The sequence below is a fragment of the Nyctereutes procyonoides genome, unplaced genomic scaffold, assembly GCF_905146905.1.
Source record: "Nyctereutes procyonoides isolate TBG_1078 unplaced genomic scaffold, NYPRO_anot_genome, whole genome shotgun sequence".
In the NCBI taxonomy this organism is placed as follows: domain Eukaryota; kingdom Metazoa; phylum Chordata; class Mammalia; order Carnivora; family Canidae; genus Nyctereutes; species Nyctereutes procyonoides.
In genome coordinates, this window is record NW_026575134.1 from 14,658,296 (window position 1) to 14,670,815 (window position 12,520).

A 12,520-nucleotide genomic window follows, 5' to 3' on the forward strand; every position below is an offset into this window, starting at 1 on the left:
TAGCCCCTCCGAATTTCTGAAGCTCGATAAGCTGATGCTTCATTAAAACACAGGCGGGCCCCAATTATCCTGAATCCAGGATGAGAGGCAGCAGCGCGCCAGGGAAGCCACCCAGTCCCTGCGCTAAGTAGGGGTCAGGAGGTGCTGATCTCCAAGCCATCCCATGTTTTAGACACGTACGTAATGATAATCAGCACTTTGTGCCCCCCCCCCCAAAAAAAAGATGCATCGATTAGACAGCAGGCCAAGCCTCTCGGCGCCCGCCCGAGCGCTGGGTTCTGGAGACGTCCGGGCAGAGACGCTAAGGTGTCTGGAGTCGCTTACTTTTCTCCCCGACGTCCTTGCTTCCATCGCCACTTTGAGGGCAGCGCTACGGGGACAGACAGAACGACACGGTAAGACCGAAGGGGCCGCGGCGAGTCTTCCGGGAGCCCGAGGGCGTGCTCGGCACCGGGGAGGTCCGCGAGCCGCCCCCACCCCCGGGGGTCCCTGCGCCCCCCCCCCAGGCCCGCCATCCCCCCGGGCCCCCCCGCACCGACACGGTCCCTCGGGAGACCCGTGCCCCTGCCCCGGGCCCCCAGGGCCGCCTCACCGGGGCTGCCGGCGGGGAGCATCCCGCCTCCGCGCGAGTCCTCGGCTCCATGCGCTGCCAGCGCGGCTTCCAGGGCGCGGACTCGCGGGGCGCCCGGGAGGCCGCGGCCCCGCCGCTTCCCCTCCGGTCTCTCTGGTCGCTTCCTCTCCTCCCAGAGAGGCCCTGCCCGCGCAGGCGCGCCCCCCCGAGCGCCGCGGCTTCCCCCTGCTGGCAGGAGGCCGGCACTGCGGCTGCCGGAGGGGGGACCGCGGGGCCGGGGGGCGGGGGGGCGGGCCGACCTGCGCAGCTGGGTCCTTAAGGATCCTTAATGACGGAACTTGAAGGCGCCCCTCCCTCCACCCCATAAGTTCCATGTCAACCGTTTCCATTTTTTTAAAGAGTTTATTTATTCATGAGAGACGCAGAGAGAGAGGCAGAGACACAGGCAGAGGGAGAAGGCTCCATGCACCGGGAACCCGACTTGGGACTCGATCCTGGGTCTCCAGGATCAGGCCCTGGGCCGAAGGCAGGCGCTAAACCGCTGCGCCACCCAGGGATCCCCAACCACTTCAATTTATATTTTAGATGAGATTCCAGATGTTCTGAGAAAGTGAGGCCCCTTGTTGGCCAGCTTTCATGTAATTTGCTTGGTCGGTTTAGTTGGGGGAATTTCCAACGTCGTTAACTCAGGATCTTTCTTTCAGGGCTAATCAGACCCACCTTAGAGATGACCCTCCACTTTCCTGTCTGGAAGGTGCAGATCTGGTTGTAAAGGACTGGGAGCTATACGGAGGAAGAGTACTCACCATCAAATATACACTTGACCCCCATGCAGAGACCCCCAAAAAAGTGGCCTTTGACAAAGAGGGGTACCAAGAGTTACCTGACAGCAAGAGTAGGTAGAGGAACTAGGGGACTTGGCTCCAGGATCACCCCTTGGGCCCAAGGCGGCGCTAAACCGAGGGATCCCTGAATGTGCACTTAAACTGTACATTTATTTTTTTTAAACTGTACATTTAAACTTAACCCTGAACTGTATATTTTACCCTGGTTAAAATAGTAAATTTGGCTTAGTAATGAATACCAAATTAAAATAAGTAATTATTAACTGCAGGAAATAAAAAAGCTGAGCAGAAGAGAAGTAATCATAGTATACTACTTCACCTAAGATGTTAGTAATGTTTACCCATACCCATTATGTATACCCTGTATGCATAATGAAGTAAACACAAACCTATTTTAAAAGGACACTATAGGGATCCCTGGGTAGCGCAGCGGTTTGGCGCCTGCCTTTGGCCCAGGGCGCGATCCTGGAGACCCCGGATCGAATCCCACATCGGGCTCCCGGTGCATGGAGCCTGCTTCTCCCTCTGCCTATGTCTCTGCCTCTCTCTCTCTCTATCATAAATAAATACAAATTAAAAAAAAATTAAAAAAAGAAAAAACGACAGGCAGCCCGGGTGGCCCAGCGGTTTAGCGCCGCCTGCAGCCCAGGGTGTGATCCTGGAGACCTGGGATCCAGTCCCACGTCGGGCTCCCTACATGGAGCCTGCTTCTCTGCCTGTGTCCCTGCCTCTCTCTCTCTCTCTCTCTCTCTCTCTCTCTCATGAATAAATAAATAAAATATTTCTTTAAAAAAATAAAAATAAAAACGACAGTATAGCTAGATTGAGCAGATAAAGAGATGAGAAGTGCGGTGGCGGTGGAGGAAGGGATGGGGAAAGGTCGAAGAGCTAAATCCTCATCTTCCACCTAGTGAAGTCAATAGAAAATACTTAAGAGTGAAAAACCGAGAAATAGCAATGCAAAAATTTTATATAGAGAAATGAAGATAAATATCACAATGACCAGTTAAAAGAGGCAAAATGGGGGCACCTGGGTGGCTTGGTGAGTTAAGCGTCCAGCTCTTGATTTCGGTTCAGGTCGTGATCTCAGGCTGGTGGGATTGAGCCCCACACTCAGTCCCCACACTCAGCAGGGAGCCTGCCTGGGATTCTCTCTCTCCTTCTTCCTCTGCCCCTCCCTCCCAAATATAAATAAATAAATCTTGCTTTTTAAAAAGACGAAACAACTGCCTTTGGGGAGAGGAAAATTGGTAAGGGGGTGTGAGGGTATAGCCTTTGCCGTTTCATTGCAACTTACAAGATTTCTACAGAATTATTTGACTCTAAATCACAGAGATGCATAACTCTGCTAAAAGTAAAAACGTCAAAGAAAAAAAAAAAAGATTGCTCCAAACCCAAATTTTTGCTTCTGAAGAATTCACTTTCTGGTGAGGAAAATAGAAATGAAAATAATTTAAAATCAAATGCAGTAGACTCAACAACAGAAATGCTTGCAATGACTGAGGGAGCACAGAAAACAATTGACTACTATCCGCAGAGTGGAGAGAGGGAGCCTAAGAGGACAGAATATTCAGCAATAATAAGGATGAAACAAGAGATACATTGTGTGTTAGGCACTTAGCAATGCAGAGTGCTGATGTGGCTTAAAAGCAAGATCCCAAATATTATACGTAATATACATGTTCGGATGTAATTTGAAAGTCAAGGAGAACATTAACCTGTTAAATAATTATTAGAGTTGGAATGTAGGACAGGCTTTTTTTTTTTTAAGATTTTATTTATTGGGGCACCTGGGTGGCTCAGTAGTGGAGCGTCTGTCTTTGGCTCAGGTGGTGATCCCGGGGTCCTGGGATCGAGTCTTGCATCAGGCTCTCCGCAGCAAACCTGCTTCTCCCTCTACCTATGCTCTGCCTCTCTCTCTATGTCTCTCATGAATAAATAAATAAAATCTTTAAAAAATAGAGTTACCATATGATACTACAGTTCCACTTCTGGGTATGTAACTCAAGAAATTGAAAGTATCCAAAATAGATATTGAAACAACTGTGTTCATAACAGCATTATTCACAGTAACCAAAAGGTGGAAGCAATGCAACTGATGACAGGTGACAGAATGTGGTTATATAAATATGTAATGGGATATTATTCAATCTTAAAAAGGAAGGAAATTCTGATACATGTTACAACATAGATGAACAGGAAGGAAATAAGACAGTCACAAAGAAACATACTGGATGATTCCACTTACGTGAGTTACCTATAATTGTAAAATTCACCCAGACTAAAAGTAGACCTGTCCTTGTCAGGGGCCAGGAGGACGGGAGACTGGGGAGTTGTTATTTCCTGGGTAGAGAGTTTCAGCTTTGCAAGATGGAAAGAGTTCTGGAGATGAATGGTGCTGTGATGGTTGCACAACAACATGAATGTACTTAATGCCGCTGAATGTGTATTTATTTATTTATTTATTTATTTATTTATTTATTTATTTATTCATGAGAGACAGAGAGAGAGAGAGAGAGAGAGAGAGGCAGAGACACAGGCAGAGGGAGAAGCAGGCTCCATGCACGGAGCCCGATCTGGGACTCATCCCAGGTCCCTGGGGTCACGCCCTGAGCCAATGGCAGGCACTAAACCGCTGAGCCACCCAGGGATCTTTGAATGTGCACTTCAACTGTACATTTAAACTTAATCCTGAACTGTATATTTTACCAAAGTTAAAATAGTAAATTTGGGGCACCTGGATGGCTCAATCGGTTAAGCACCTGTCTTCAGCTCAGGTCATGATCTGAGGATCCTGGGATCCAGCCCTGTATCAGGCTCCCTGCTCAGTGGGGAGTCTGCTTCTCCTTCTCCCTCTGCAACTTCCCCAGTTTATGTTCTCTCGCGCGCTCACTCTCTCCCTCTCAAATAAATAAGAATCTTAAACAAAACAGTGTAGTTTAGTTGTGTGCATTTTACCGCAATTAAAAAAAAAAAGTCTAAAGTTTTGTTGTGTGCATTTTACCGCAATTAAAAAAGCGACCTTGAAGTAACACGCAGGTTTTCCACTGAGGATTGAGATTTGGCAAAATGTTAAACGTGCAAAAGCTATTAAGAGGCCTGGATTTGGTAGTGAAACGTGTGCTATTCGAAGAGCACGGAAACAGTGATGGATAGGAGTGTCCTTCACCCAGAAGCACAAACGTGCTTGACGATCAGTTTTCCCGAAGCAGATCCCACTGAGGAAGCGTCAAGCAGAAGTGGGAAAACAGTTCTCTCGGATTCTCCGCACTTTGAAGGAATTATATCTAGAACAATACAGACCCCGGAGTCCTTTCAAGTCCGGGGCGTGCGGAGGGCTACACGAAAGGGCCGTAGCGTGCGGAAGAAACCTCCGTTAAAGTACACCGAACACGTCCGGCCACCGCCACTTGCGCCGTCCCCGGGACGGTCTGACGGGCTCCCGTGCGCGAGGCGATCACTGCTCGCCCGGGGGAGGCCCCGGAGGGAGGGCGGCGGGGAGCCCGCATCCCGCAGCGCGCAGCGAAGCCCCGAGCCTCGCCTCCCCGCCCCTCCCCGAGGCGCGGGGACGCGAGGGGGCGGGGCCTGTGCGGGGGCGGGGCCTGTGCGGGGGGCGGGGCCGACGGGCGGGGGCGGGGCCGACTGGCGGGGGCGGGGCCGACTGGCGGCGGCGCGTCGCTGCGCGGCACGTGTGAGAGCTCGGCCGCCGGCGGGCCCACGCGCGCTCCGGCTCCGCGCGCTGGCGGCGCTGCTGCCGCTGCCTGTGCCGGGGCGCCCCCGCGGCCGGCTCCTCCGACTGGCCGCCGCCGCCCTCCTGCGCCGGGAGCCGCGCTCGCCCCGCCTCGCCGCCCGGCCCGCGCCGCGCCCGCGCTCGCAGGCCCCGGGTAAGTGCGCCGCCTCGCCGCAGCCGCCCGGGCTCCGCGGTCGGGCCCCAGGGCCCCGCCCCGAGCGGCCGTGCGCCCCGCGAAGGCGTCCCGAGCCCGCGGCGCCTCCGTGACGGACCGTGCCCGCGGGGGCGCGGCGGGAGCCCGAGGTCCGCTCCCGCGGGGCCGGGCCGGTCGGCAGGGGGCGCCGCGCGCTCCCGCCTCCCCGCGCCGCGCGCCGGCCGCGCACCCACGCCGGGCGCTCCCTGCCGTCCTCTGCCCGCGGGCCGGGAGGAAGCCGCGCCGGGCCCCGGACCTTGCAGCTCCGGGGTTGGGGGGGGGCGGGGCGGGGCGCCCACGTGCCGGCCGCGTTTGCATCCGCGATTACGCGCCGCGAGCCCGCCGCATGCCCCGTGGGAGCCTCCAGCCCTGCACCCGAGGCGCCGCCGCGGTGCGTGTTCCGAGTCGGCAAGTCGGCGGCGCCGAGTCCCTACCGCCCGCCCTGCCCTGCGCGGGGGGTGTAGCAAAGCCTGAGCCTTAGCGCCTGGGTCACTAGCGCCTGCCGGGAGGTAGGAGAGGTAGGGTTTGTTGAGTTTGGTTTGTCAGATTTCTGATCCGGTGGTCAGGCCACTTTTTCTTTTTTTTCTACAGGATTACGAAGGGCTTTTGTTTCAAGTCTCCAACCATCTGTGAAAACAGCCATGCCCCACTGGTTTGGGGATGCTCTGAGAATTGAGTGATCGGTCAGAAATCAGCGGGTACGCTCGTACTGAAAAGGGGATGCATAGGCAGTGATTTTGTTCAGTCTTTGGGCAAGTAGCCAGCAGTCTGTATATATTGACAATTCCTTTTGAACGTATCTCTTGGTAGGGGCAGGGGCGATACAGGTATTAATAAAACATGGCTTTTGCCCCCAAGTAGGAGAGAGAGATTTCAGTCCAGCTGGTCTGTTTACTAAGATTGCTCTAGCCTCAGGTCCTTTACATGCGCTGGTCCCACTGCCTGGAACTCCCATCCTTACCTTTTCGTGTCTAGTTCTTCCTAGAGGTCCTCTCTCAAAGGACACCTTCTTAGAAATGCTTCGTTAAAGAGCACCCCTCATCCTCCCCTTCCCTTTGCCCTGCCTTGTTTATGCGTGCATGTTTCTGAGATTATTATTTATTGATACATCCTTATAAATAAATGTAAGCTTAGTGAGGGCAAGAAATTGTCCCTTTTTCCCCAGTGCCTAGAATAGTGCCACACTCATAAAGGGTGCACATATATTTGTGGAATGAATGAACCTAATGGACTTCATGATTTTGCATGTTAGAGTATAGTGTGCGCTCTGCCCTGAAGAAAGTGCTGTTTATTGTGACCTAGAGGGATTATTGACAGTTTGCAGGCGGTGGATGCATTTAAAAATTGGAAGTAGTATTCTAAACATAGGATTCAGACTGATCTATCTTTTTTTTTTTTTTAGATGTTCATTTTGCAGGAAATACTGTTAAGGGATTATCAGTGTTGTATTACAATTTTGAATATGTTAAACTTTTTTGTGTCGCGGGTGTAAAGGAAGCTTATAGGTGAACCTAATATCCTAATGAAAAAGATTTTAAAGTATTTTTTAAATTGTAATATTCCTTTTTTTTAAAGATTTTATTTATTTATTCATGAGACACACACACACAGAGGCTGAGACACAGGCAGAGGAAGAAACAGGTCCATGCAGGGAGCCTGATATGGGACTCGATCCCGAGTCTCCAGGATCACACCCTGGGCCGAAGGTGGCGCTAAACTGCTGAGCCACCCGGCGATCCCCAAATTGTAATATTCCTAATCTCATTTGAGTCGTTTGGAATATAAAAGATACAAAACCCCATTATTTTATTACTCCCCGCAACAGATTGTGTAGGACTTTGAAGTTCATGGGTACCAGTAGCTTCTTTCTCTTCTTGGCTGTAGAATCAAGCTTCTGGTCTACATTACTTGACTGTGATTACTATTCTGGATCATGTATTTGTGCAGCATACCATTTCTTTAAAAACATTTTTTAAAGTACCATTAAAAACTCATGAAACTGGACTTCCCACCCTTCCTCCCCTCTTTATTTTTTTGATTGTTATTTATTTATTTTAAGGATTTTATTTATTTATTCATGAGAGACACAGAGAAAGAGAGAGGCAGAAACATAGGCAGAGGGAGAAGCAGGCTCCCTATGGGGAGCATGATGCAGGGACTGGAACTTGGACTCGATCCAAGGACCCTGGGATCATGACCTGAGTCAAAGGCAAACACTCAGCCACTGAGCCCCCCCTTTTAAAAAGCCAGTCATGTTTTTATAGCTTTGAGATACAGTGCTTGAATATGCATATTTGGGTTTTTTTTTTTTTTTTAAGATTTTTTATTTATTCATGAGAGAGAGAGAGAGAGGCAGAGATACAGGCAGAGGGAGAAGCAGGCTCCATGCCGGGAGCCTGACATGGGACTTGATCCAGACATGGGACTCAATCCAGACGTGGGACTCGATCCCGGGTCTCCAGGATCACACCCTGGGCCAAAGGCAGCCCTAAACCGCTGAGCCACCCGGGCTGCCCGAATATGTATATTTGGATGTTCCTGAATGCCGAACTGATTTTTTTCCTTTTTTTTTTAAGATTTTATTTATTTATTCGTGAGAGACAGAGAGAGTGAGTCAGAGACACAGACAGAGGGAAAAGCAGGCTCCATGCAGGGACTCCGATGTGGGACTCTATCCTGGATTTGAGGATCACGCCCTGAGCTGAAGGCAGATGCTTAACCGCTGAGCCACCCGGGTGTCCCCAAAACTAATTTTATTAGGAAAATCATACTGGGGCAGTCAGAGTGGTTTTATCTTTCTGATTGAATTCTTCCCAGCCTCTTAGGTTCCTCGATCTGCTCCCTTCCTCTCATTTAAAAATTACTGCATTTTATTCTTCGCTTTTATATAGTTCTTGCTCGTGAAAACGATACTAATTTGAGTTCTCTCTTTCTTGGTCCAGAAGTTTGCACAGCTGTTGTGTAAATATGTTTTTGGGTTCTAAGCCCACTGAAAAAACTTAGCAAAATATATATTAACAGATCTCTAATCATTGGTGCTATGTATACTTTAATAATTAATGTGTGATAGAGCCATTTGCTAAAACAAACGAAAACTGTAATTTAATTTGAAACACAAAAGTGAGATTAGTTAATGAGCTTGTCTTTACAGTTAAATATAACAAGAAAAAGATTTTGGGCAAGTGTCCTCAAGTATCAAGAAAAAGCCTGCCAGAAAATATTAAAGGCCCATTTATTTGGTGCTGTTGGCAGTGCTGTGAGGGTCTCTTAAAATTAAATGGTATTTGAAGGAGGAAACCACGTTTAATCATTAGCCCAGAGAACAAGAGAAGCATAAGAAGCTTTGTTTTCCCCAGACTCAGCAATACAGTTCTGCTGTGTAAACCATCCGTAATAAATATTAATGACCAACAGTTGAATAGAAAAAGCTATTTCAAAAAAAATAATAAATAAATAAAAATACAAAAAGAAAGAAACAGTTATTACAGGGATCCCTGGGTGGCTCGGCGGTTTAGTGCCACCTTCGGCCCAGGGCGTGATCCCCAGGTCCTGGGATCGAGTCTTGCATCGGGCTCCCTGTATGGAGCCTGCTTCTCTGCCTCTCTCTGTGTGTCTCTCATGAATAAATAAATAAATTTTAAAAAATAGCTATTACAAACCTTTGAGCAAGTCACCATTTTTCTGCTTTACAGAGAAACCCCAGCGTAGAGGGGAAGTGGCCCACGTACAGTAAACAGAATCTAGATGGGGTTGAAGCCAGTGGGTGATACTTCATATGTATGGTCGGCCTATACTCTCATTCCAGGGATGGTAGGCATAACAGTGCTCTTGTAAACTTTCTAGAATTTTATTCATGAAACCATTGATGTGGGCAAGGAGTTGGAGTTTCAACCATATTCCAACTTCGGTGACTAGTAGTTGGTGGCAGCAACATCCCCTGAGGTGAGAAGTGCAATCTAAACATGCACAAAAGATGTGTGCTGGTGGTGGGAAAAGATGAGCTCAGTTTAGGGCATGTTGAATTTGAGCATTTGATTCAGCCCTTCCCGGCTGGGTAAACTGGAGCAGATGTGTAATCTCTGGGGATGCTCCTGACCCCCTGAGCCACAGGGTTGAAGAGAGGCTTCAGCGAGTTCACTCTGCACGCTCTGCAACTGCTTAGCTGTCCTTACTGTTGCTTTGGGCCCCCAAGCAAAGCCAGAAGGAAGTTGGAGATGGATCTTGGCTGGAAAAATGTGGGAGTAAGCAGGGAACAAGATTGGGATAGGAAGCTTAGAGATCCCCACATTTAAGGAGCATGAGACAAGGCAGGGAGAAGAGCACTCTGAGAAGCAGGAGAAAAGCAAGGAGTCAAAACAGTTTCAAGGAAGCTAAGCAGTGAACCGTGTCCAGTTGGAAAAAGACGTCACTCAGAGCCGAGATTGAGTGGCTGTGGTTTTGGCACAAGGAAGCCACTGCTGAACTTAAAAGAAACTATTTCAGTGGTGTGTTGGAGGCCGAGGCCAGGTCTTGCACTGAATGTTAGCTCCTCCCTGGCAGGGCGTTAGCTTGAGTCGCTGAGCTCTTCAGCGTGCCTGGAACAATGCCTGGTGTGGGTGCGTGGTGACTGTTTGTTGAGGGGATGAAGGAGTGAGTGAGTGTTAGAATGACTGTGGACTTCTTTCAAAGGGGTTGCGGTATTTAGGAAATGGTCTTGTGAATATGCCGGAACGAGATGTGTCTGTCAGAGGCTCCCCATTTTCTTTGTGAATGGCAAGCAGGACTTGGAGAAGACTGTAGTGACCAGGGATGGCTGTCATAAGAGAGGAACTCCCCTGACCTGGTGTGGTTTTCTCCAGCAGCAACCAGGAGCACAGGTTTAGACAGTGGGATTGGTACTTGCTTGGGGTTTAGGGAGACTCCTGGAGCAGGACCAGTGAGCAAGAGCGTTGAGTGGTGGCTAACAGGTATTGTGGTTTGGGGCATTTGAAGAAGTGAGGGTAGAAGAGATGGGGTCTTGGGACCAGTTTGAAGAACAAGTGATGGGAGGGAGCAGAACACAAGAATGGAAAAAAATCGGTGGTTGGATCAAACAGACTAGTTTGTGTATCTCTTTATAATTGTATGTTTGAAATTTCTTTTTTTAAAAAAGATTTTATTTACTTATTCATTCATGAGAGACACAGAGACATAGGCAGAGAGAGAAGCGGGCTCCACGCAGGGAGCCTGATGTGGGGACTTGATTCCCTGTTTGAAATTTCTTAAAGTTAAAAGCTCAAAGTAGATGTGGTAACCTCCCTATGTTCCCACCACTCAGTAATTACCTGCCTCGTTTCAAGTCTATACCTGCTCCACTTCCATTCACCACTGGTAAATTATTTTGAAGCAAATTCCAGACTTCATAATTTTTCAACCATAAATATTTCAGTTTGTATCCCTGAAACATAAGGATTCTATTTTTAAATGTAACCACAGCAACATAATTGCAGCTTAAAAAGTTGACAGTACTGGGGCACCTAGGTGACTCAGTCGGTGAAGTGTCCAACTCTTGTCTATTCTTGATTTCGGCTCAGGTCAATGTCTCAGGGCCATGGGATCGAGTCCAGTGTCAGGCTCTAAGCGAGGACTGTGCTTGCGATTCTCTCTCCCTCTGCACGCTGTCAAACCTCCTCTCATGCTCACACATGCTCATGCTTTCTCCCTCCCAAAAAAAAAAAAAAAGTTGACAATACTACCTTAATGTCATCAAGTATCCCTGATTGACTCCAACACTTTTTTTTTTTTTAAGATTTTATTTATTTACTCATGAGAGAGACACAGAGAGAGAGGCGGAAACACAGGCAGAGGGAGAAGCAAGCTCCATGCAGGGGAGCCCCCCCAGGCTGCCCAACACTTTTTTTTTTAATAGTCCACTTGTTTATTTTTTATAATTATTTTTAAATATTTTTAAAATATTTTATTTATTCATGAGAGACACACAGAGAGGGAGAGAGAGAGGCAGAGACACAGGCAGAGGGAGAAGCAGGCTCCGTGCAGGGAGCCCGATGTGGGACTCGATCCCAGGTCTCCAGGATCACGTCCTGGGCTGAAGGCAGCGCTAAACCGCTGAGCCACCCGGTCTATCTTTCTTTCTTTTTTTCTCTTTCTTTCTTTCTTTCTTTCTTTCTTTCTTTCTTTCTTTCTTTTTCTTTCTTTCTTTCTTTCTTTCTTTCTTTCTTTCTTTCTTTCTTTCTTTCTTTCTTCTTCTCCTCTTTTCTTTCTTTCATTTATAGAATAGTCGATTTGTTTAAAGAAGGATCCACTCGTTGCATTACTTTGTAAGTTTACCTGTAAGTTCCTCTCCCTCTTTGTCCCCTTGTTATTTATTAGTTGAAGGAACTGTCTTTGTCCTTGTAGAGTTTCCCACATTCAGAATTTTGCTGCCTCCTTCCCTGTGGTGATATTTGACCTCTTCCATCCCTGCGTGCCATCTAATCTGCCAATTCAACATCGAGTTCCCTTCAGTAAGAACACTTCACAGATAATAGCGTGTGCTTTCAGGGCCAGGCAGTGTGGCTGGTGGTGTATTTTTTGTGATGCTTGTGGCCATTCGTGATAATTGGTTGTCCAAGTCCACTATTTCCTTAGAGATATGCTACTTAGTGTGTCTTCGATCTCTGTAGGCGGAGAACAGTTTCAGCACCTGTTCCAGGAAGTCTACGGAATATCTATCAATGCCTATTACACCACTCTGAATTCTCTGGCATGTACAAAAGAAGTAATATTCTCAAAGAATCTGCTTGAGTTTGTTTTGTTCCTACTATGGCTAAGCTAACTGCTTTGTCATTTCATTTCATCTTCATGGCAGCCCTGTTGGTGCACATGTCATTCCCATTCTACAGATGAGGAGCAGAAACTCAAAGAAATTAACTTCCTTGGGCCAAAAAGGGAAAAAATCATGGTACCCAGGAGTCCACGTGATAGTGCAGATGAAGGGAAGTAAAATGGGAAGATGTGGAGTTAACAGAGAGGAGGGCACAAGAGTTAGGCCTCATCATGGCCTTCGGATGAGTCCTGAAGGACGGGTGAGGCCAGGGTGCCCTGAGACAGGTATGGAGAAGCTCCCACTGGAGAGAGCTCATGAGCAGTCAGGCAGGAAACAGATAGCTTTGGGGCTGGGCCTGCATTGTTGGAGGCATGTGGAAGATAATGATACGGGTCAC

The 12,520-nt window shown here is 48.5% G+C and overlaps 2 protein-coding genes across 3 annotated transcripts in view; one reads left to right on the top strand and one right to left on the bottom strand.

Annotated features, from left to right (window-relative positions):
- The window catches only part of RINT1 (RAD50 interactor 1), a 33,790-nt gene extending 33,078 nt beyond the window's left edge, over window positions 1-712 (bottom strand). Inside the window, exons 1-2 of the mRNA XM_055301109.1 lie at window positions 593-712; window positions 325-370 (exon numbers count right to left, since the gene is read on the bottom strand). Of these exons, the coding sequence (XP_055157084.1) occupies window positions 325-370; window positions 593-643 (97 nt within the window). The 5' untranslated portion in view covers window positions 644-712. The remainder of the gene's footprint in view (window positions 1-324; window positions 371-592) is intronic.
- A 4,395-nt stretch (window positions 713-5,107) lies between these two features.
- PUS7 (pseudouridine synthase 7) overlaps window positions 5,108-12,520 on the top strand; it is a 57,759-nt gene continuing 50,346 nt past the window's right edge. Inside the window, exons 1-2 of one of the 2 annotated variants that reach the window (XM_055301224.1) lie at window positions 5,108-5,300; window positions 5,931-6,037. The gene's annotated coding sequence lies outside the window, so the exon portion shown is untranslated. The remainder of the gene's footprint in view (window positions 5,301-5,930; window positions 6,038-12,520) is intronic. The other variant, XM_055301225.1, reaches the window with a different exon arrangement.